General features: G+C 37.5%; 1 protein-coding gene across 2 annotated transcripts in view; it reads right to left on the reverse strand.

Moving 5' to 3' along the window:
• Window positions 1–22,915, reverse strand: part of RNF17 (ring finger protein 17) — a 127,583-nt gene that overhangs the window by 70,488 nt on the left and 34,180 nt on the right. The window contains exons 10-16 of one of the 2 annotated variants that reach the window (XM_060194751.1): window positions 16,305–16,612; window positions 15,121–15,198; window positions 12,264–12,422; window positions 8,679–8,868; window positions 7,263–7,428; window positions 4,636–4,826; window positions 2,892–3,033 (exon numbers count right to left, since the gene is read on the reverse strand). In XM_060194751.1, coding sequence (XP_060050734.1) covers window positions 2,892–3,033; window positions 4,636–4,826; window positions 7,263–7,428; window positions 8,679–8,868; window positions 12,264–12,422; window positions 15,121–15,198; window positions 16,305–16,612 — 1,234 coding nt within the window. The remainder of the gene's footprint in view (window positions 1–2,891; window positions 3,034–4,635; window positions 4,827–7,262; window positions 7,429–8,678; window positions 8,869–12,263; window positions 12,423–15,120; window positions 15,199–16,304; window positions 16,613–22,915) is intronic. The other variant, XM_007528942.2, reaches the window with a different exon arrangement.

Below are 22,915 nucleotides of genomic sequence, written 5' to 3' on the forward strand. Positions count from 1 at the left end.
ATGTGTGCTTAACCAGCTGCGCTACTGCCCGATTCCCAATATAATCTTTTAAAACTTACTTTAATGAGAGAGATGCAGAGAGAAAGAAGGAAAGAGAGGAAGAGAGAACAGAACATTGCTCAGTTCTAGCTTATAGTAGTGCTGGTGACTGAACCTGGGAGCTAAAAGCCTCAGGCATTAAAGTTTTTGCATAACCATTATTCTGTTTCCTCAACCCCCAATATTTTGTAATTTAACATATACTTTCTGTTTTAGAGAGAGGGAAAGAGAGAGAGAGGAAGAGGAAGAGAGAGAGAGAAAAAATGTTTGTTTGCCCAAATGACAATTCTTCTGGTTAACAATATCTTAAAATCCATCTCAAATGCCAAAAAATAAGGTTTTCCCTTTATTTATTTATTTATTTATTTATTTATTTAATAGAGACAGAGAGGAATTTAGGGGGGAGGGGGAGACAGAGAGGGAAGGAAACAGATATCTGCAGCCGTGTTTCACTACTTGTGAAGTTTTCCCCCTGCAGGTGGGGACCAGGGGCTTGAACCCAGGTCCCTGAACACTGTAGTTTGTGTGCTTAACCAGCTGTCACTTGGGACTCTTAAGCTTTTTCTTTGTGAGTATAATAATGTGTATTAAAATTTACATTATTATTATGATGATGATAGAGGCAGAGAGAAATAGGGGGAGAGAGGGAGAGAGAAAGATACCTGTTGCATTGCTTCACTGCTCATGAGGCTTCTTCCTTGCAGTTGGGTACTGAGGGCTTGAACCTAGGTCCTTGTGCATGTAATTTGTGTGCTTTATTTAATTTGTGCCATCACCCAAATCCCCACTTGTGAAAATTTTCTGAATCTGCTGTTCCATTTAAATTAGTTAAAAACTATTTTAAACATTTAAATTTTTATTTCTAAGTAGATATTTGTATTCTTCCATTAACAGGTTTTCCAAAGTAAACAGTGAAAAGTTCAGCAGAGGAATAACATTAGCAAAATAGAATAGGAAGTTACAAGCTTTCCCCACATAAAACTCTGAAAAAATGAGAAAGTATCTGAACCAGCTTTGTCAGAGCTCTGGGAAGCAAAAATTTACAACAATCAAGCAAATACCCAGTAAAAAGAGAGAGAGAGAGAGAGAAATAGAGGAGGGGAAGACAGAGAGGGGGAGAGAAAGAGAGACACCTGCAGACCTGCTTCACTACTTGTGAAGCAACTCCCCTGCAGGTGGGGATCCAGGGGCTCGAACCGTGATCCTTATGCTGGTCCTTGCACTTTGTGCCACATGCGCTTAACCTGCTGCGCTACGGCCCGACTCCCTTATTTTCCCTTTTGTTGCCCTTGTTTTTTATTGTTGTTGTAGTTATTTTTGTTGTCATCATTGTTGGATAGGACAGAGAGAAATGGAGAGAGGAGGGGAAGACAGAGGGGGGAGAGAAAGACAGACACCCGCACACCTGCTTCACTGCCTGTGAAGTGACTTCCCTGCAAGTGGGGAGCCAGGGGCTTGAACCAGGATTCTTACACTGGTCCTTGCACTTTGCGTCACGTGCACTTAACCCACTGTGCTACAGCCCGACCCCCAGGAAATCTAATTTTTAATTAATGTAACAGTCAAATATAATCAATTTTCAACAAAAAGGTCTTAAGATATTTGTAGAAACAGGAAATGTTTCAAAGAAATAATATAGACAGTTTATATTGCTGAGTAAGGAACAGAAAGAAGAAAAAATGAAATCAACAGTTGACTTGTGCAATACCATTAAGCAGGTCATAAATGTAATATGCAAATCCCTAAAAATTTCATGATTTTTTTAAGGAAAACAAATTATTCAACATTTCATGAGGGACACAAAAATACCAGGAATAGCAGGGCTGGGTGGTGGTACACCCAGCTGAGTGTACAAATTATAGAGTGCACAGATCCAGGTTCAAGGTTCTGGTCCCTACCTGCAGGGGGAAGCTTTATTGAGTGGTGATGCAGCACTGCAGGTATCTGTTTTTGTCACACCCTCTCAATTCCCCCATTCCCTCTCTATTTCTCTGTCCCATCAAATAAAAAGGGGGAGGAGGGGAAAAATGGCTGCTAGGATTGGTGGATACATTTGGAAATACTTTGTTTTGTGTTTACTTTGTAAACATGAGAAAACCAGGACCATTTGGGTATAGTTAGAAGGCGTGATGAGCATATGGAAGACTTCACATACAATGTAACTGATGGGATTTCAAAGAATTTTCTCCCAGGACAAGTGCATAGTGAAGCTAAATGCTGGCACTTTGTACCATGTATGCTTAACCTGCTTCACCAATGCCCAGCCCCATTTAAATAAGTTATTTATTCATTGGTTAGAGATAGAGAGAAGATGAAAGGGATGAGGGAGAAAGAAACACCTGAAGCACTGCTTCACCACTCATGAAGCTTTCCCTTTGCACATGGGGATTGCAGATGGGTACCAGGTGCCTGAACTTAGGTCCTTGTACACTGTAATGTGTACACTTAAGCAGGTGCACCAGTACCTGATCCTAAAATTTCTTTAATGAGAATCACTTTTGGTGTTTAAATTCAGAAACTTATCTAGTATAATCAGTAAGCTCATGGACAAGGTCAGAAGCAGATGTCTTTATTGTATTTTGACCTCTCATGTATTCCTAACTCTAGATTTCAGAAGGTACTGAGAAACTTAAAATTTACAGAAAGTTGAACCTAAAATGGGTTCAGACACCTATCTTGGAGGCATAATAAATTGTACCTATGCAACAATAACAGTCTTGTAAATCATTATTTCCTAATAAAACACAATTTGACAGAAAGTTGATAGTGGTTTCATCTTTCTAGAATTCATTACAGGCACTCGCTTTAAACTGAAAAGAACAACTTCATCTTTAAGGAATACATATACTTACCAACTGGAGATAAAAATCAGTAGGACTATTTATATGACAAACCATAACTGAAATATCTGTCATTTCTTTAGGCAAAACTGGTGGATGGTAGTGTAAAGTCATATTTGTTTCAGAGTGGCTCTTTGATGTTTGTGACCTAAATCTAATTAAAAGCATAAGCAATAGTTAGTTTAAATATCCTTTATCTTTGTGACTTCATTTGAAGTTCACTACGTTTACTGATAACTACCAAAAGTATTTCTTTTTCAATTTCTCTCTTCTCACATTTCTTGGCTTTGTCTTTAACTATCAAACCAGGCTACATATAAAAATTTAGTAATTAACCTTCAAATTTGTGATGGGGTGTTGCTGACCGGGCATACATTTTCTATTCAGATTCAAGTTTTTACTCTTTCAGTTAAACTGATAGTTGATGACTATCGCAGAATTTAGTGAGGACAACTGAGGTCTCTCTCTAAACCTTCAGTGTGGAAGCTACTTGGGTCACTTGTCACGTAATTATTCAGGGCAGAGAGCATCATCCAGTATCTCTAAGATTACTTATTAATTTTGTTTTACTCATCAAATGATAAGGGAGAAAAACTTTACATATCTATTCTAAATTAATGAGGATCTATTCTAAATTCTTATTTACGTATAGACTGGTGATAGTAAGCTTATTACAAATATAGAAACTCTAAGGCAGAAAGTGTTAAAACTTTAATTCTTCAAAGCCTATAGATGCTTATAAAATTAAGAGTCTAGGGGGCTGACAGGTGAGTCACCAGTTGAGTATACACATTACCATGTACAAGAACATAGGTCCAAGACTACCACATAAAAATGATGTGTATGTGTGTGTGTAGGGGCTTCATGAGTGATAGAGTGGTGCTACAGTGTTTCCTTCTGTCTTTCTCTTTCAATGTCTCTGTCTCTCACTCTCCATCAAAAAAGAAAAATATGACTGCTGGGAGTGGTGGAGTTGTGTAGGCAGTGGTAATCCTGATGGCAAAAACATCAAGACTCTAGAAATGTATTTACGAATAGATTCTGTTTTGAATTACATTAATTTCTCTATTTCCTTAAATGATCTGAATGCAATTTTCACAATTATACTTAGAAAATTACAACATCAGCATCTTTCACATATTAAAATATACTGAGATTGACTTTAGATCCACAGTGGTTTATTTTTATTGCCACTAGGGTTATTTCTGGGGCTTGGTGGCAGCACTATGAATCCACAGCTCTTGTGGCCAATCTCCTTCCTTCCTTCCTTCCTTCCTTCCTTCCTCCCTTCCTCCCTCCCTCCCTCCCTCCCTCCCTCCCTTCTTTCCTTTCCCTTTCCTTTCCTTCCTTTCTCTCTCTTTCTTTTTCATTTGATAAGACAGAGAAATTGAGATGGGAGGAGAAGGAAGAGAAGAGACCTGTAGAGACAACTCATGAAACATCCTGCCTTCAGGTGGGGTTGGGGGTTCAAACCAGGTTCCTTGTACATGGTAATGTGTGTACTTAACTGGGTGCATCACCACACAATTCTGTTTCCGAAGTTTTTTTTAAATTTATTTTTTATTTAAGAAAGGATAAATTAACAAAACCATAGGGTAGAAGGGGTACAACTCCACACAATTCCCACCACCCAATCTCCATATCCCATCCCCTCCCGATAGCTTTCTCATTCTCTATTTCCAAAGTTTTTAAAGGTAAATCTGACATCCAAATTTGTAGCTATTATCTTAAGCACTTGTTTTAGTAGATTACTTACCTTGCTAGTTCCATAAAAACTAATGCATCTCTAAGAGACACTGGCATATCACTGCTTATTTTATTTGTTGGTGGCTTCTGTAGATCTACAATAAGCACACCATCATCTTCTCTAAAAACTTTCATTAAAACGGCCTTGTTATTTACCATTTTCAAAAATTCTACTTTGGCTTCTTCTCCCCAACCTTCGCTCTGTGGAAAAAGTAAAGCTCCAATATAATAAGCTCTAGCAGTATAATATTCTGGATTTAGGTTTATATCAACAAAGGGTAAATTTGAGCAAACACACTTAACCATCCATAGAAATAAAACAAACTCCAGGCATATATATATATATGTCTCCAGGGTTATTGCTGGGGCTCAGTACCTGCACTATGAATCCATTGCTCCTGGAGGCCATTTTTTTCCCATTTTGTTGTCCTTGTTCTTGCCCTTATTGTTGTCGTTATTGCTATTATTGTCATTGATTTTGCAGTTGTTATTGGATAAGACAGAGAGAAACGGAGAGAGGAGGGGAAGTCAGAGAGGAGGAGAGAAAGATAGACACCTGCAGACCTGCTTCACCACTTGTGAAGTGATTCCCCTGCAGGTGGAGGGCCAGGGGCTCAAACCAGGATTCGGTCCTTGTGCTTTGCGCCACGTGTGCTTAACCGGCTGTGCGACCGCTCGATCCCCCCAGGCATAGTCTTTATGTATATATATAGATCATATGCCCATTGTATAAACAGTGTTTCAAGATGTTTATGCAAGTTACTTCAGAATTTTGTTTTTCTGAATATTAATGTTACAAGTGTAAAAATTTTAAAATAAAACAAGTTGTCACATATGAATTTTCCAATTCAATGAAAATTCAAAAGATAACTGTAAAAGTGAAATGGAAGTTACATAGTAATAAACTCAAGACAAATTTCACCATTGCCAGTAAACTTCAGTTCCATTATCAGCAACATACCTCAGGCAAACAATAAGATAAACCATTCACAGTGGAAATAATTTTAAGTTGATTTATGAAACTCATGCAAATTTCAAGATTTAAAGACAAAAACTAAAACATCTTTTTTTTAGTGAATAAAACCTAAGTCTATTCAAAATAGAAAATGCAGTTGAGTATGAAAGTTATATAATTTTTGAGTTTCTAAAACCTCAAAACTCAAAACAAGTGCTACTACTCTATAATGTATTCCCTTAAATAAAATCATTTATGGGGGCTGAATGGTAGTGCAGCAGGTTAAGGAAAGCACACATGGTGCTAAGCTCAAGGACCAGTGTAAGGACCCCAGTTCAAGCTGCTGGCTCCTCATGTGCAGGGGCGTCGCTTCACAGGTGGTGAAGCAGGTCTGCAGATGTCTTTCTTTCCTCCGTCTTCCCCTCTTCTCTCGATTTCTCTGTCCTATCCAACAACAACGACAGTAATAACAACTAATAACAACAACAACAACAATAAACAAGGGCAACAAAAGGGAAAAAAATTAGACTCCAGGAGCAGTGGCTTCATAGTGCAGGCACCAAGCCCTAGCAATAACCCTGGAGGCAAAATAAATAAACAGTAAATAAATAAATAAATAAAGTTTATTGGGCTGGGGAAATAGCAGTGATTATGCAAAAAAAAAAAAAAAAACCTCATTCCTGAGGTCTTGAGGTCCTTTACCACTAGACTTGAGCACTGCTCTAATCTGTCTCTCTCTTAAAAATTAGTATTTTCGGGGGCCCCGGGCGGTAGCACAGCGGGTTAAGCACACAAAGCTCAAGAACCGGCGTAAGGATCCCTGTTCAAGCCCCTGGCTCCCCACCTGCAGGGGAGTCGCTTCACAGGTGGTGAAGCAGGTCTGCAAGTGTCTATCTTTATCTCCCCCTTTGTCTTCCCCTCTCCTTTCGAGTTCTCTGTCCTATCCAATAACGACAACAATAATAGTAACAACAATACTGATAAACAACAAGGGCAACCAAAGGGGGGGGAAATGGCCTCCAGGAGTGGTGGATTCGTGGCGCAGTCACCGAGCCCCAGCGATAACCCTGGAGGCAAAAAAAAAAAAAAGTTTTAAAAAAATTAATATTTTAAAAAATTCGTTTATTTACTCTTCCAACTATTCAACTGCCTGTGTGCTAGATGATCTCTTTAGTACTGGGTATATAATAATGTATGAAAAAAAACCACCTGATTTAATAGACTTAATAGTAACATAACATCTTCTGAATACAATTCCTGTCCCTTAGTAGTTTTTAATCCTGGTGGAAAATACATATTTATAAATAATATAAACAGTGCGATATGGGCATAATTAGAGTTAAACTGTGCTAGGAAAAATAATGAAGACTTTATATGAATATATGTCATTCCATAAAATTCTCTCTCATTTGTTTATTTCTCTCAATTTATTTTGGAGAAAATATAGAGGTTTACGTGGCTATTATTTTTGTCTACGATTAACTTTATGTATTCAACTCAATTTCTCACTAAGAACATTCCTAATTGTGGAAACTGAAGTTCATTTCCATTTCTACTAGGACTAATAGTTTATTAACTGAATTATATTTACCTAGGGAACTGATGTTTTGAACATTAACTCAGCAATCTGACTGGTAATGCACAGCCAGAAATGGAAAGGAGAAACGATTTGTCTCACTTACCGAATTCTGTGGAACAATGTCTTTCAGTGAGCATGCCTGTGCTAATGGCTGGATGTCTTTCAGTAACCCTTCAATATATGGTTCAGACTTCCTTAGAATCATACATAAGTCTTTTACTACATGCTGCTTAGTAATATGTTCTGATCTGATATGAGCATCACCAACTCTAGAAAAAATTCAAATAAATTTATTGAAAATAATATTTAAAACCCAAAGTAGCCCCCCCCAAAGATATACATTTTAAGGATATTTTCTATAACTATAATCTTCTAGAAAGTTATATTTTAATTCATATTTCCTTGCTATAGAGACTTAATATTATCTGAGTGATCTTTCACATACCTACTTAGTTTATATTTAAAGAGAATAATAATCACCCCCAAACAAATCTATAAATCTATGAGTACTAAGACTATGGGTGGGGAAGATAGCATAATGGTTACATTAAAAGACTCTCATGCCTGAGACTCCAAGGTCCCAGGTTCAATTCCACGGACCACAAGCCAGAGCTGGCCAGTGTTCTGGTAAATAAACAAATAAATAAAAATATTACCATGCTACAGTTAATACTGATTCTAACTACAGAAACTTTTTTTTAGTTTATTTATCTTAAAGACCCACAGAAACATTGTATTTAAAAGAATTCTTTTTGGAGGGCCAGGTAGTGGCACACTTGGTCAAGCACACAGTACTAAGCACAAAGACTACTTAGTCAAGGATCTGGGTTCAAGCCCCTGGTCCCCACTGCAGGGGTATGCTTCATAAGCTGCAAAGCAGGTCTGCAGATGTCTTTCTCTCTCCTGTTCTATCTCCCTCCTCTCTCAATTTCTCTCTGTCCTATCCAATATAGTGGAAAAAAATTGCTGCCAGCAGCAGTGGATTCATAGTGCCAGCAGTACCAAGCCCCACTGATAACCCTGGAGACAAAAACAAACAAAAAAATCTCTTCTTGTACATAATCTCCTGCTTTGAAAAAACACAGATTACTAACATTTGGATACATCTAAAAACTCCCTTTCCAAGTTCTCCATCAAGTACCACGGGTAAATGATAATACCTTACTAATTTAGTAGTTAGATAAATTATAGAGCAATTGGGCCAGGTGGCAGTACTCCTGGCTGAGTGTACATGTTAGTGTTCAAGAGCCCACTTTCAAGCATTGGACCCACCACCTGAAAGGGGGAAGCTTCATGTGAAGCAGTGTTGCAGGTGTCTCTATCTCCTCCTTCCTTCTCAACCTATTTCTATCCAAAACAAAGTGAATAAATCTAAAAATTATATAGCAAAATAAGTATGTATCTTGGATGTGTAGATGATAAGTTACTCCTTCCCAATTTCTTTTATTTTTTACTCCCTCCCTCATCATTATAAAAGTTTTTAAATAGGTTAAAAACACGTAAGTACAAAATATCATACCCTTCAACAATTAGGACTTCAGAATTTCCAAAATCTACCATGAATATTTGTATTAATGCAACTTCACGGACCAAGAATTTGGTTGGACTGCAAAGTTTTCTATTATTTTCATATTCTACTGGAGTTAATTCAGTAATAGTTCCTCGGCACCACATTCCATTTCTAATACTGTTGACAAATATTCTTGCACCTAGATAACGAGGGAGACAAATCATTACTATTGTCTATGGAGAAAAAAACTCAAGGAAAGAAAGGCAAAACACAAGATGAAACTTGGAATAGGCATGGTCTGTAGCTGCAAGGCCAAGGATTGGGGCAGTGGGGGGAAAGAGGGTGATTGGACACTGGGGACTCAATGTAGGATGCCAGAAGACCTCTGTTGGTGGTGGGAACGGTATGTAAACACCTACTGCAGCAAGATGAAAAACTATACCTATGTGACAACTGGCTTGTAAATAATTTTTGTCCTAATAAAACAACATCCCAAACTATATAACCACTCTTCTAAGCTACACATTAGACATTCTATACATTTGGCCACTCTTGATCACTGATTATATATGCTAATAAAAACAGGATAATTGAGAGGCAAATCTGGGTGGGTAGCCTTTATGTACTTCAAAACTTTTATTTATTTGTTTGTTTATTTATTTATTTATTTATTTTTTGGTCTTCAGATTGTCTTAAGACACTTGATGCTATACCATATAACCATTATTCCTTTGTTTTTGCTTCCAGGGTTATAGCTGGGGCTCGGTGCCTGCACCATGAATCCACTGCGCCTGGAGGCCATTTTTTCCCCCTTTTGTTGTCCTTGTTGTAGCCTTGTTGTGGCTATTTTATTTTATTGCTGTTTATTTTATTTTATTGCTGTTGTTGATGTCGTTCATTGTTGGATAGGACAGAGAGAAATGGAGAGAGGAGGGGAAGACAAAGAGGGGGAGAGAAAGATAGACACCTGCAGACCTGCTTCACCACCTGTGAAGCGACTCCCCTGCAGGTGGGGAGCCAGGGGCATTACTGCTAGTTTTAACTGTATTCAGTAAAAACATTCAAGTTTTTTATTTTATTGCTAACAGGGCTGGGGCTTGGTGCCTGCATGATGAATCCATTATTCCCAAGAGGTCATTCGTTTTCTTTTTCTTGATAGAGACAGAAAAAAATTAAAAGAGAAGGGACAGATAGGGAGGTAAGGAGGAGAGAGTAGAGAGTAGGGAGAGGGAGGGAAAGAGGGAGAGAGAGACCTGTAACACTGTTTCACTGATCATGAAGCTCCCCCCTACAGGTGGGGATCATTGGCTTAAACCCTGGCCATTGTATGTAATAGAGTGTGCTATACTAAATGTGCTAAGTCACTCTTTCTTGCAACAAAGAATAAAAAAAATCTGCTGAAGCCATTTGCTGTTTTTATAATAAAGAGAACAGACAGGAAAAGGGGAAAATCATATTCTCCTAAAGCAGCATACCAAAATTCTTCCCCTATCCACAATTTCTCAAAATAAGACTATTTGAAACATACATATCTACTGTGAAATATAATTATCTTTAACAACTTTAAACAAAAGGTGACCTCTCAGCTCTCTTAGAATACTTTCTGAATCTAAGCTTAGCTATTTTGGAGAATTATTTGCTGCCATTAAAAGCAAGCTTAACATGATAATTCCCTTGTCTTAGATACTTATAGGTGAAGTGGTATTTTTTAATTTTAGAATTTTTATTATCTTTATTGGATAGAGATAGCCAGAATTGACAGAAGAGGGAGATAGAGAGGAAGAGAGACAGAGAGATACTTGCAGCACTGTTTCACCACTTGCAAAGCTTTCTTCTTGCAGAAGCTTTCTTCTTGCAGAAGCTTCAAAGCTTTCTTCTTGGGGACTCGAACCCAGGTCCTTGTACATTACAACAAGTGCATTCAACCAGGCACACTACCACTGGTCCCTGAAACATTATTTTCTAAGTTTTTTAAAAAAATCCTATTCATTTTTTTTGTCAGGAATATATAGTGATTTCAGTTTTCTGATATTCTGACAAGGTATACAGATGAGCAGAGAGTTAATCACAAATTGAAAGTACAACTACATAAGGCTAGTAGATAATCCTTTTGGGTACTAATTATATTTAGGCATTAGTTGCTACTAACAAAGTGAGAAAACTATTTTACTAGAAAACAAAAATCAGAAGCCAGAAAGTAATGCACCGGTTGAACACATGTATTATCATGAGCGAGAACCCAGGTTCAAAACCTTACTCCTGGGGAGTTGGGCGGTAGCACAGGTGGCACAAAGCACCAGGACCGGCATAAAGATCCCAGTTTGAGCCCCCAGCTCCCCACCTGCACAGGAGTCACTTCACAGGCGGTGAAACAGGTCTGCAGGTGTCTTTCCCCTTTTCTGTCTTCCCCTCCTCTCCCCATTTCTCTCTGTCCTATCCAACAATGATGACAACAATAATAACTACAACAATAAAACAAGGGCAACAAAAGAGAATATAAAAAATTTTTTTAAAAAGAATAATAAGTTAAAAAAAAAAAACCTCCATGAGTGATGAAGCAGGGTGTAGGTGTCTCTCTCTCTCTCACTCCTTGTTACCCCTCCCCCTCTAAATTTCTCTCTGTCCTATCTAAAGAAAAAAAAGGAGCAGGGACTGGATACTTGCACACCTAGTTTAGTGCACACTGCTATAATGTGCAAAGATCTTGGTTCAAGGCCCCGCCACCTCAGCCCTGCCCCATCTCCATCTTCAGGAGAGAAGTTTCAAGAGTGGTAAAGCAATGATATAGATTTCTCTGTTCTCCCTCTCTGTTATAGATTTCTCTTTGTCTCTATTAAATAAAATTATTAAAAATAAAAATTAAAAGAAAGGGAAAAAAGGTGAGAAATTGATGCCAGAGGCAGTGGATTCAGGCACTGAGCCCCAACAAGTCACAATATAGCTTTAAAAAAAAGTAAAATCAAGTTCAGTGATCATTACAAAGAAAAGGTAATGAAAGCTTAAATTATGGCTTAGTTTACCAATTGCCCTTCATATGAAATGAGTGCCACAACTTCCTGCACCTCATTGAGAAGTTCTCAACACTGGTGCTGACAGCAAGGGGCAATAGTCATGTTCATAAGTAGTCATTTGAAGCAGTTTCCCTAGAGATGAGGTAGCAAACTATCCACCATGGGTTTTTTAATTGGAAAATAGCTCACCTCAGTTTTTTTTTATAATATAAATTTCTTTTTAAATTATTAAAAAAATCTTCCATACAGTTATGCATAGAGACTGTACCAGTTTACATTTCTCCCCTTAATTTTATTGGAGGGTAATGTTTCAGTACAGTTGTTGACACAAGGGTACATTTTTCTCATTTTCCTGTGACAGGTGTCTGCAAAACACTCACTCCCCAACCTAGGTCTTTTTTCTACCTTCATGCATCTGGAAAATTTAATATTCAGCTCATGTAAATAAGATTAAAGTTCTATTAGATAACTTGACAGCATTAATGCTCATAGGACAATCTTAAATTCTAAAAAGTAGATGAGATGGACAGATTTTTACAGCACTAAAATAAACTTATTTTCAGTAGCAGTAATATTTCATTACCTAGCTCCAAAACATGTGAAGGGTCAAGCTGTGAACTCTTATTGCAAAACTGGTTCACCTTCTTTTCCAATATTGCTACATCATTTATTTGTGAATACCTCCGAATGTAGAAGTGGCAAGGATGTATTACATGGCTTACAAAAACCAGCTCAGGAGAACCTAGATAAGAATATTTGGATTATATCAGTAAACTATAGGCTAGGGGGAAAACTGAATATATTATCTTCTAAAGAACGGAATGCTTAAGGCCTACAAAAGTAACTCAAGTCCAAAATAGTAGTTAAATAGATAAAACAGATCCCACTTTCAAGTATGAATTCTTTGCAACCTGAACTGCAAATATTTCACTTGCAAAATATATTGAATAAATGGAATTTCAGTTCACATGGGAGTCTAATATCAGATATATATATATATATATATACATATATATATATATACATATATATGATTACTTACAATAAAACTTCAGAATTTATTTATGAACACACTTAGAATCCAGGGGCAAAGCATGGCATGGGTGAGGGCAGAGGAAAAGGATGTCAGAAAAATATTGTTTATTTTAAAGAATAGTACAAAAAGATAAGCCTTAACCTTCCACTCACCATAGAGCAGCTATGGTAGAGACTGCCCCAGTCTCTGAAGGAAGGGGTAACTTGCCCTGCCAGTTGAGGAAGAATGGTCCTGAAATGAGTGAGGCTGTAATGTTCCCAGCTGTGACCATGAGCTTTGGGCTTATGGGTTACATAGGCTCTGGTGCTAAATATAAATTTATATATGCCCTGAACCAGGTTAAGTGGAGGTAAATTGTTAATTCTATCCACAGAATTTTTTCAAGAATGGGAGCTACTCTCTGCTCTAATCCAACTCTCTAGTCCTTTTCTCTACTCTGACACCGTTTTTCTCAGACAATATTTTCATCCAACTTCATGCTAGCTATCAAACTCAAGCAAAAACTACCATAGTCGTGGGCACCTAGAAACATGCCTAGAATGGAATTCCAAGCTTTCTTCTACCCTAGAAGCCCCAATCTCATCTACCTTGTTCCTACTTTTTGGTTCTTGTTCATTAACCATTTTGTCTCACTTTATGCCCTGCCACCTTCCAGACACCAAGTTGCAGACACAACCATGATTCCACCCTGACTTCTCTAAGCAGAAGACCTCACCAATGTGTCCTGGAACCTCATCTCTCTGGAGCCCTACCTCACTAGGAAAAGATAGAGAGGTTGGGGGTGTGGATCAACCTGCCAATGCCCAATTTCAGCAGAGAAGCAATTACAGAAGCCAGAACTCCTACCTTCTGCACCCCAAAGCAACTTTGATCATACTCCCAGTGGATAAGAGGGCTCTGAACTCCACCACTATCAGAAAGAGAAGGGACAAAAAAGAGAAATATTTGGGTGTAGTAATAGGGTCGTATGTGGCTTAGAGGGGAAGAGAGGGTTGGATCTAGAAGAAAAAGGAGGCAAATATGTACAAATGTAGACAGTTGTAGTGATGACAGTTAATCCATATCTACAACCTTGGAAGAACAGTGGTGGTTTGCAATGGAGGGGCTTGGGATTCAGAATGCTGGTGGTGGGAATGATGTGGGATTATACCCATGTTGACATGGAATTTTGTAAATGACTATCAAATCAATAATAAAAAATTAAAAAGATAAGCCTTAATCTATGGCTACAGATTACACAGGGGAAAGCAATTCTGTTAAGTTTTCTATACTGATGGAAAGTCTCCAACTAAGTGAAAAATAGTATAAAGTTATATTCACAAATATAGCATACTATTTCAAAACATTCTACATGGTTATTTACAACACTAATACAGTGACATAAGAACCAGTCATTCTGTCAGGTGACATAAAACATAGTAATAAAAATGCAAATCTAACAAGTTATAATAAAGTACTTTATCAAATAAGAATGCAAATTTGTTACTGAGTACAAAGTGGCCAAATGTACTTACCAGTAATTTTAAACATTATATTCATGATATTTAAAATGCAATACATGAGGGGGAGAAATAGTATAATGGTTATGCAAAAGACTTCCATGCCTGAGGCTCCAAGGTCCCAAGCTCAATCCGTAGCACCACCGTAAGCCAGAATTTAGCAATGCTCTGGTCTTTCTCTCTGTATCAGTCTCAGTCTCTCTCTCTTTCTCTCTCATTAAAAAAAACACAACAACAATAAAAATGCAACACATTCACAAATTTTATAGGCTTATTGACAAAAACTTTAGGTCTTAAACTAGAATTTTACCACTCATGCATTAATATATTATATAATTTGAAGATATATGTATTTATTATTGTCCTATTTATTACTTGCAGAGTTTCATTTAATATGTAGTGAAAGTTATAGTACAGAAAAAAATAATTAAGAAAGATAAACACAGACCTCCTAGGAGATATAGTAACCTGAAGGATCTTACTTTCAAACTATATCTTAAGTCTGTGTTATCACAGTATTTTGTACACAGTGGTAGTTATGCCACTGTTTCTAATGATGTAAAAGATCTTCAGAGTATAATGTTAAGGAGTGAAAAGTATGTATGTTTTGTGTAAATAACTAAAAGAAAAATAATGTGTATTTGTAAGAGAAGAGAGGGATGAGTTGAACGGATTGAAATATAGGTTGAGGGAAAAGTTTCTCAGGGAATTCTGACACTTTTAGAAGATGCACATTTAACTTCCAAACATGCAGATGTACAAATATAGATACTTAATTTAGTAAAAACATTAATTCTATTATTTTTAAGATTTATTTTATCCATTTTATATTCACTGAAATATGCTACATAACAGTATACATACAGCAAACTCCAGTACATCAAGTTTGACAGTTCTTAAAGTACCTGCTTTTGATCCAAAGGAAAGGGATGATTGTTTCTGAAGAGGCTTTTTTGGATATGTGCGTGTCTCCACAAGATAATCTGTGAATAATGTTTCATTATAATAAGAAATAAAAGCAGTGATGCTAATTTAATTAAGTTGGCAATGGCATACTATTATTTAAAGAGCTGTGCTTGAACAGGAAAAATACTGGAATGGGAAGACACTGTATCAGTAAGCCAGTCATGATAGGTTAAACTCACTGAGATTGTAGTGAAAACAGTGGAAATGAGAGGAAATAGCACATCCTTTTTTGTGTTCAAAATGTTATTATGAAAGGCCTTATGATTTCACCCATAAGTGGTACATAAACAAACAAATCATGAATGTAGTAGACAAAATAAAAATAACATAAAGATTATAAAACCAATTTAGCAGCTACTAGAAGGTGGGGTGGTGATAGTGGTTAAATCTGGTAAAGGGGGCCAACTGTCTAAGTACAGGTCTTGAACTTCTGGTGTTGAGCTTAATGTATACACAGATGTTATTATTGTACTGCACACCTAAAACCACATAATGTAGTAAACCAGTGCTATTTTAATAAATACCACTTTAAAATGTCATTCTGGAGAGTTAACTAATTAAACAGATGCAGTACTGGAACTGAAGAAGAAAATCAAAGCAAATCTTGAAAAACAGTTCTAAAAGACAAATAATATAAATATACAAGGGTAGTATCTCACTGTTATATTAATGAGAACACTTCCATTTGGAAATATAATTAGATAATTATGATACATTTATATATTACAAAATAAATGTTATAGGCAGGGGAGATAGCAAAATGGTTATACAAAAGACTCGCATGCCTGAGGCTCCAAGGTCCCAGGGTGAATTCCTCTGTATCACCCTAAGCCAGAGCTAAGCAGTGCTCTGGGAAAAAAATAAACATAAATGTTACTATATTGATGATAGCTTATTTTATAACAGGTTAAATTATTCAGTATTAAATTTATACCTTAGACTTAACTATCATATCGTATTAAAAATAAAAGCTATTCTAACTTTGGAAAATGAAAATAGGGGTGTGAAATCAACAAGGTATGCATTTATCAGGATACATTTCTGTTAAGAAAATAAAGACAAAAAGGTATCAGTTTTGTTTCTAGTTATAGACAATATTTATTTACTTTTGTATTTCACTTACTTTCTAGGTTTTCTTCAATAATTTCTTCAATGATCACATCAGGGCTAGATCCCATTTGAGGCAGAGCAGCAATAGTTTTAGGGGATGTTATGACAACCTCTTTCTGTGACTTGAACATTTTTGCTTCTAAATGCACATCATTGACTTCATGTTGCAAAACAGGTGACAAGGCTTCATTAGTTAGGACAGATGGCACATCAACCTTTATCTTTTGAAGTGATGGGTATTTATCACAGTAGGGAAAATCCTTTGTATGACTATATTTATTTTCAGAATTATATCCAGTGTCATTTTCTTGTGAATCACAACTGTTTAAAAATAGAGACATGGATACTTTAAATAATTTAATAAAAAATTAACATTTAATTTTAAGCTGTTTCCATCCCACATGTTATAGAGGTTGTACATGTTCCATTCCACATAAGTTAATACTGTAATATATATAAGTGGATAAAGCTATAGATATCACCCAGAGGATTTTAAAAACAGCTTTACTGACGTATAACTAACATACCACCATATTTTTTTTTTTTTTTACTAAATTTACAGAACTGTGCAACCATCACTAACTACAATCTATATCACACCAAAACATTTTGCCCATTCTCAGCCTTAAGCAAACCCAAAAGTTTTTAAAAGTCAACAAAACATACAGTCAATGAAAATCTGAAGAAAGAAATCGATACAATTACATCACAATAACCCAATGATAGAATACTGGTTTTCAAATGAAGTAATGCTGGTTTAGTTTAGGTATTCAAATGATCTACTGTTTTAATTTAATGGTTTAAAGAATATGAAAAATTAAAGAATAAATTCCTGAGTAAACTATTAGTAATCTACATCTAAATTCAATATCGTCACCATTGGTCTGAACACTTTGGGTATAATTATTCAACAACCACAGATTCACAGATAGTACTTGACATTTTTTCCATCTTTTCCACATACCCACACAGACTCAGGTTATCAAATCTATTAAGTATAGAAATTTCAGCAATGAGATGAGACTTACTCTCATGAAGTTTGTATTTTACTAAACCCACAACAGATTTTTACCTTCTACACAGATCATAAGAAGCTCTTTAGAAATATGAACTAAGTTGACTGAACTCAGTAATGAGTCCCTTTATCCATCTCATCCAACAGTGTACATATTTAACATAAGTAAAATAATGGCCCAAATTCCTTCTGAGGACACATACACAGAGCTCTGCAATCTAATTATCTTTTTTTGAATAACAACTCTCACTTGATTTAATAACAAATTTAATACCGTCAACAGACTCTAGTCTTATAAATCTCTCCTCTGACCTCTAGAAAACCACTTTGTCTTTTAGCCTCAGCCCATTATTTCTTTCTTGGCTATGCTGTTTCCTTTTGCAGGTTGCTCTTTCCCCAATTTAAAATTTAATATTTTTCCCCAGGGCATTGTCCTTCATCTGCTTCAATACTTGTTCTCATTGGGAAAACTGATGTTTAATTAATTACTATCTGTAGGGTTGGTAAAATAGCTCACTCTGACAGTGTGCTGCTTTGCCATGTGTACCTACAATATTGATGGAAGCCATGGCTTCTTTCCCTCTCTCCCTACCTCTCTGAGTCTTACAATAAAAAGAGTGATTACTACTTGTAATCAGAAGAGTTAGGTTACAGATACATTTCACCTAAAAACAAGAGAAAAACTTAAGACTACTCCGAATTAAACAGTATAAAATCAATACAAACTCAATGAAAAAAAACTTTTGAAACAAAAAATTGGTAGCAATCAGATTTAAGTCATGAAAATATCTAAAAGAAATATACAGATTAGAGGGGGCCGGGAGATGGCTTACCTGGTAGAGTGCACACCTTACACAAGGACCTAGGTTAGAGCCCACCAGCCCACAAGTGAACATCATGCAAAGGGAAATCCTCACGAGTAGTAAAGCCATGCTGTGTTGCTTCTTTTCCTTGTCTCTATTTCTCTCTTTCTGCCTTTCACCCCATTTGACAAAAGAAAGTAGTCCACCAGGAGAGGTAGGTTTGTGCAGGCACAAAGCCCCAGGGCAGCCTCAATGGCAAGGGAAAAAGATTAAACACACACACACACTTTTAGATCTATAACGAACATAAAGAGGGGGCTGGGCAGTAGCGTACTGGGTTAAGCACACATAGTTCAAAGCACAGGGTCCTGCACAAGGATCCCAGTTCAAGCCTCAGACTCCTCACCTAATGGGGTTTCACTACACAAGCAGTGAAGCAGATCAGCAGATCTGCAAGTGTCTTTCTCTTCCCCTCTCAATTTCTCTGTCCTATCCAGAAAATTGAAAGAAAAAAAAAAAAGGCCACTGGGGGGTCATGCGGTAGTGTAGCGGGTTAAGCGCACATAGCGCAAAGAGCAAGGACTGGCATAAAGATCCTGGTTGGAGCCCCCGGCTCCCCACCTATAGGGAAGTCACTTCACAGACGGTGAAGCAGGTCTCTATCGTTTTCTCCCCCTCTCTGTGTTCCCCTCCTCCCTCCATTTCTCTCTGTCCTATCCAACAACAAATGACAACAACAATAATAACCACAACAAGGCTACAACAAGGGCAACAAAAGGGGGGGGGGATGGCTACAGGAGCAATGGATTTGTAGTGTCAACAATACCCCTGGGGGGGGGAGGAGAAAAAGAGAGACAGAGATTTGAGAGCTATTATCCAAGTACAGAGGGATAGATCCGCTGGTCCTCCAGTAAGGTCTTCCTTGTGGGACAAGGAATATTGTAGGCTATCTAAACTGAAAGTTACTTAATCTTACTTTCTTTATTTCAAACAAGACTGCAAACAAATCAATTTCTGATAATTTATCTTAATTTTACATTTGAAAAATGTCAGTAATAAGAAACCTTTCTGTGACAACTATTTGCCCATCAAGTCAATAAACTGGCTGGCTATGTATCAGTTTTGTGATTGTATCAGTTTTGTGAACTTGGCTTTATGAGTTTACCTAACATGGATGTGCTCATGTCTATTTCTGAGCTTGTAAGACTATGCGTTCAAATTTGGGGTCAATTCAAGGTAATGAATGTCATACTTCTTGGGGGACATTTCTCTTGGAGGCAAACTATCTACAAATCAATGAACATATTTTACCTTTTTGCTAGTTTCTGTATCATCTTTATTCTCACTATTAAGACCAGTACCACATTCAAGACATCAAGACATATAAGAATTCAAGTTTTAGGACACATAACCCACTGCCTTATGGACATTTATCCCTAAACACAGTCATAATAATACAATCTACTATTTTCTTCCTTCCCATTTAATTTCTTCCTGTTTTACCAATTATGGTGAAAAACACCACAATCTATCAGCCTTACACATCTAAGACCAGACCTGCAAGTCATTGAAGATGCTTCCCTCACTCTTCATACTAAAACTATTCTTAAATGTTATCATTTTCACTAGTTTGCATTCGGCTTACCTAGTATTCTCCAGGGGTAGTCACCTATGTTTGGTTTCTCACCATTTGATGAGACAGTTGATAAAAGATCCAAACTGATGTTTCAGACTCTGTCCTCAGACTTTTCAAATAATGTTTTAAATTGCCAAGAGCACTCCTTTTAAAAGTGTAACTGATATTTCTGCTTTAACTCTGGAAATCTTTTAGAGGGTTTCTCTTACCTATAGTTATAATGTCCAGTAGAACCTTCTCCAGTACTAAAAGTATACTGCCCCACATTATAGTCACTGACCACACATTGCTATTAAACACTGGACATGTGGCTAGTTCAAGTGTGGGAATGTTCATCTAATTTTAATTAATGCTCACATTAATTAAAACTCACATGTGGTGAATACACATGAAAATATGAATCTACATAGTTATTAATAAAGCCTGAGTTCTACTGCAGATTTAAGTCTCTATGTATTCTCTTGCCATATGGAATCATATCTGTATTTACCTGAATATAGCATATTATTTCATCGTTGATACATTTCCTAAGATCCCTACCTTCATTTGTCCTCCTTTTTAACTGTTACTCACTTTTCTTTCTTTTTCTTTTTTACCAGAGTACTCTTCAGCTATAGCATAAAGTGCTGCAGGGTGGGGTGGGGGTGGGGGTGAGAGAGGACTAAACCTGGGACCTTGTAGGCTCAGGATTGAGAGTCTTGTTTGCATAACCATTATGCTATCTGTCTCCACCTTGGGTTACTCAATTTTCAGGCTTGAGGATAAATAAAATTTCCTCTTTCTATAGGTCCTGTTATCCCAAATTGACATCCTTGAATCTTCAGTAAACTCTGCATGTACAACTATCATACATCTAAGTTGCTATGATCTATCATAAATCAAAGTTTAGGGCTGGATGAATGAATGAATCGCAAAAGTAACTTCTGACATTATTTAATGCTGAACACTTTTTAAAAAAAAAAAAAGTTGAGGAAGAAGATCTGAAAGGGAAACTAAAAGCAGGACCTGACCAAATTGTAAGTAGGGCACTGTTGGTATACTTCTAATTCTGCTTTTAAAAAACCCCTTCTGTTTCATTTGGTTTAATCCCCCCTGCATTCTATTTACATAACACTGTATTCTTTTTACATAACCTCTGTTAACAAGCACCACCCTCCCTCCAGGGCATTGGTGGTTCAGTGGTAGAATTCTTGCCTGCTCCGCCCCCTCTCCTTGTCATACCCTAATTTTCACCAGTCACTTTTCTCTCCACCCTCTCTGCATTGCATCCTGTTCCCACTCTACTGGGCTAGTATATTTATAAGGACAAGATTGTTTGTAGTTATTAGTTTAGCTTAGCTTGGTATAGATTGCGCTGCATCCTGCATGAATAAAGAGATACTGCGTACAACCCAGCCATGAGTCCCAGGTCGTCTGTTACCCGCCCATGAAGCCAACCCGTCGAAAACAACATGGCACCAAAGTAAAAGCCCTGTGGTGAGGGGTAGACATGCAGCTTCCTGGGCCAGTGGGGGCTAGGAGTGGGTGGGAAGGATGGTCCACAGTCTTTTGGTGGTGGGAATGGTGTTTATGTACACTCCTAGTAAAATGTAGTCATATAAATCACTAGTTAACTAATATGAGGGGGAAAATTAATTGTATGTCTCGAAGTTTTTTTAAAACACAGACTGAATCTTTTTAATATACAGGCTGTGTATTTGATAGGCGGACTCTCTCAAAAGCCTAGACCAACTAGATCAGAAGCAACCAATAGCACAGCTATATACAAGATACTGGGTACTATACAGCAAACCATAACAAAAGGACTTTTCAAAGTTAACCCAATTACCAAATAATGTGATGATAACATTAACTATCGATTGTCTTTTTGAACCCTAAGACAGTAGGAACCTCACATCTCCACTATAGAGCCTCTACTCCCCCCAGTCCTGGAACCCTTGGATAGGGCCCACTTTCCCGTATGCCTCTCCCAATCCATATAAAATAATATTGCATCTGCCGATCACAACCTAACCAATGCAACGATGGCCACCTCAACATGCTTCAGCTCAGACTGTGTCCAGAGACTTCACGCGTGGAATGACAAAACCCCTCAGCTTCATTACACGCGTGGAATGACAAAACCCCTCAGCTTCATTACTCGGGTGAGACCTTTCCTTTCATAGTATACTCTAATTCCATCTCAGGTGGTTCACTTTCTAACAAAGTCCCAAAACCTAGATATACACCAGTTTCTGTGAGAGAGAGCATATGTTCACACGTATCCATAAACTACTGCAAAATATATACCTGAAAGCAGAAGTACACTAGAGTTTGCAGTGAGTATCCCCCTAACACTTCCTCTCCACTATTCCAAGCTTTGGGTCCATGATTGCTCAACAATTTGTTTGGCTTTGTATGTTAACTCTCTTTTCAGTCACCAGGTTCCAGATGCCATCAGGATGCCAGCCAGGCTTCCCTGGACTGAAGACCCCACCGATGTGGCCTGGAGCTCAGCTTCCCCAGAGACACACCCTACTAGGGAAAGAGAGAGGCAGACTGGGAGTATGGACCAACCAGTCAACACCCATGTTCAGCGGAGAAACAATTACAGAAGCCAGACCTTCCACCTTCTACAACCCACAATGACCCTGGGTCCATGCTCCCAGTAGGATAGAGTGGGAAAGCTATCAGGGGAGGGGGTGGGATATGGAGATTGGGTGGTGGGAATTGTGTGGAGTTGTACCCCTCCTACCCTATGGTTTTGTTAATTTATCCTTTCTTAAATAAAAAAAGGAAAAAAAACTTTCTTTTTTAAATTTATTTTCCCTTTTGTTGCCCTTGTCTTTTTACTGTTGTTGTATTTTTTGATGTCATCGTTGTTAGACAGGACAGAGAGAAATGGAGAAAGGAGGGGAAGACAGAGGGGAAGAGAAAGACACCTGCAGACCTGCTTCACCGCCTGTGAAGCGACTCCCCTCCTGGTGGGGAGCCAGGGGCTTGAACTGGGATCTTCACGCTGGTCCTTGCAGTTTGTGCCATGTGCACTTAACCTGCTGTGCTACCGCCCGACTCCCAACGCTGAACACTTCTAAGCCTTTTAATTATTAGATGTTTTACATAGACTATTTTGCCCTTTATACTACCTTTTAGGCCTTGGATAACATATACACTGAAGGAAGTTTGTGGGT

The sequence above is a fragment of the Erinaceus europaeus genome, chromosome 7 (assembly GCF_950295315.1).
Source record: "Erinaceus europaeus chromosome 7, mEriEur2.1, whole genome shotgun sequence".
Classification (NCBI taxonomy): domain Eukaryota; kingdom Metazoa; phylum Chordata; class Mammalia; order Eulipotyphla; family Erinaceidae; genus Erinaceus; species Erinaceus europaeus.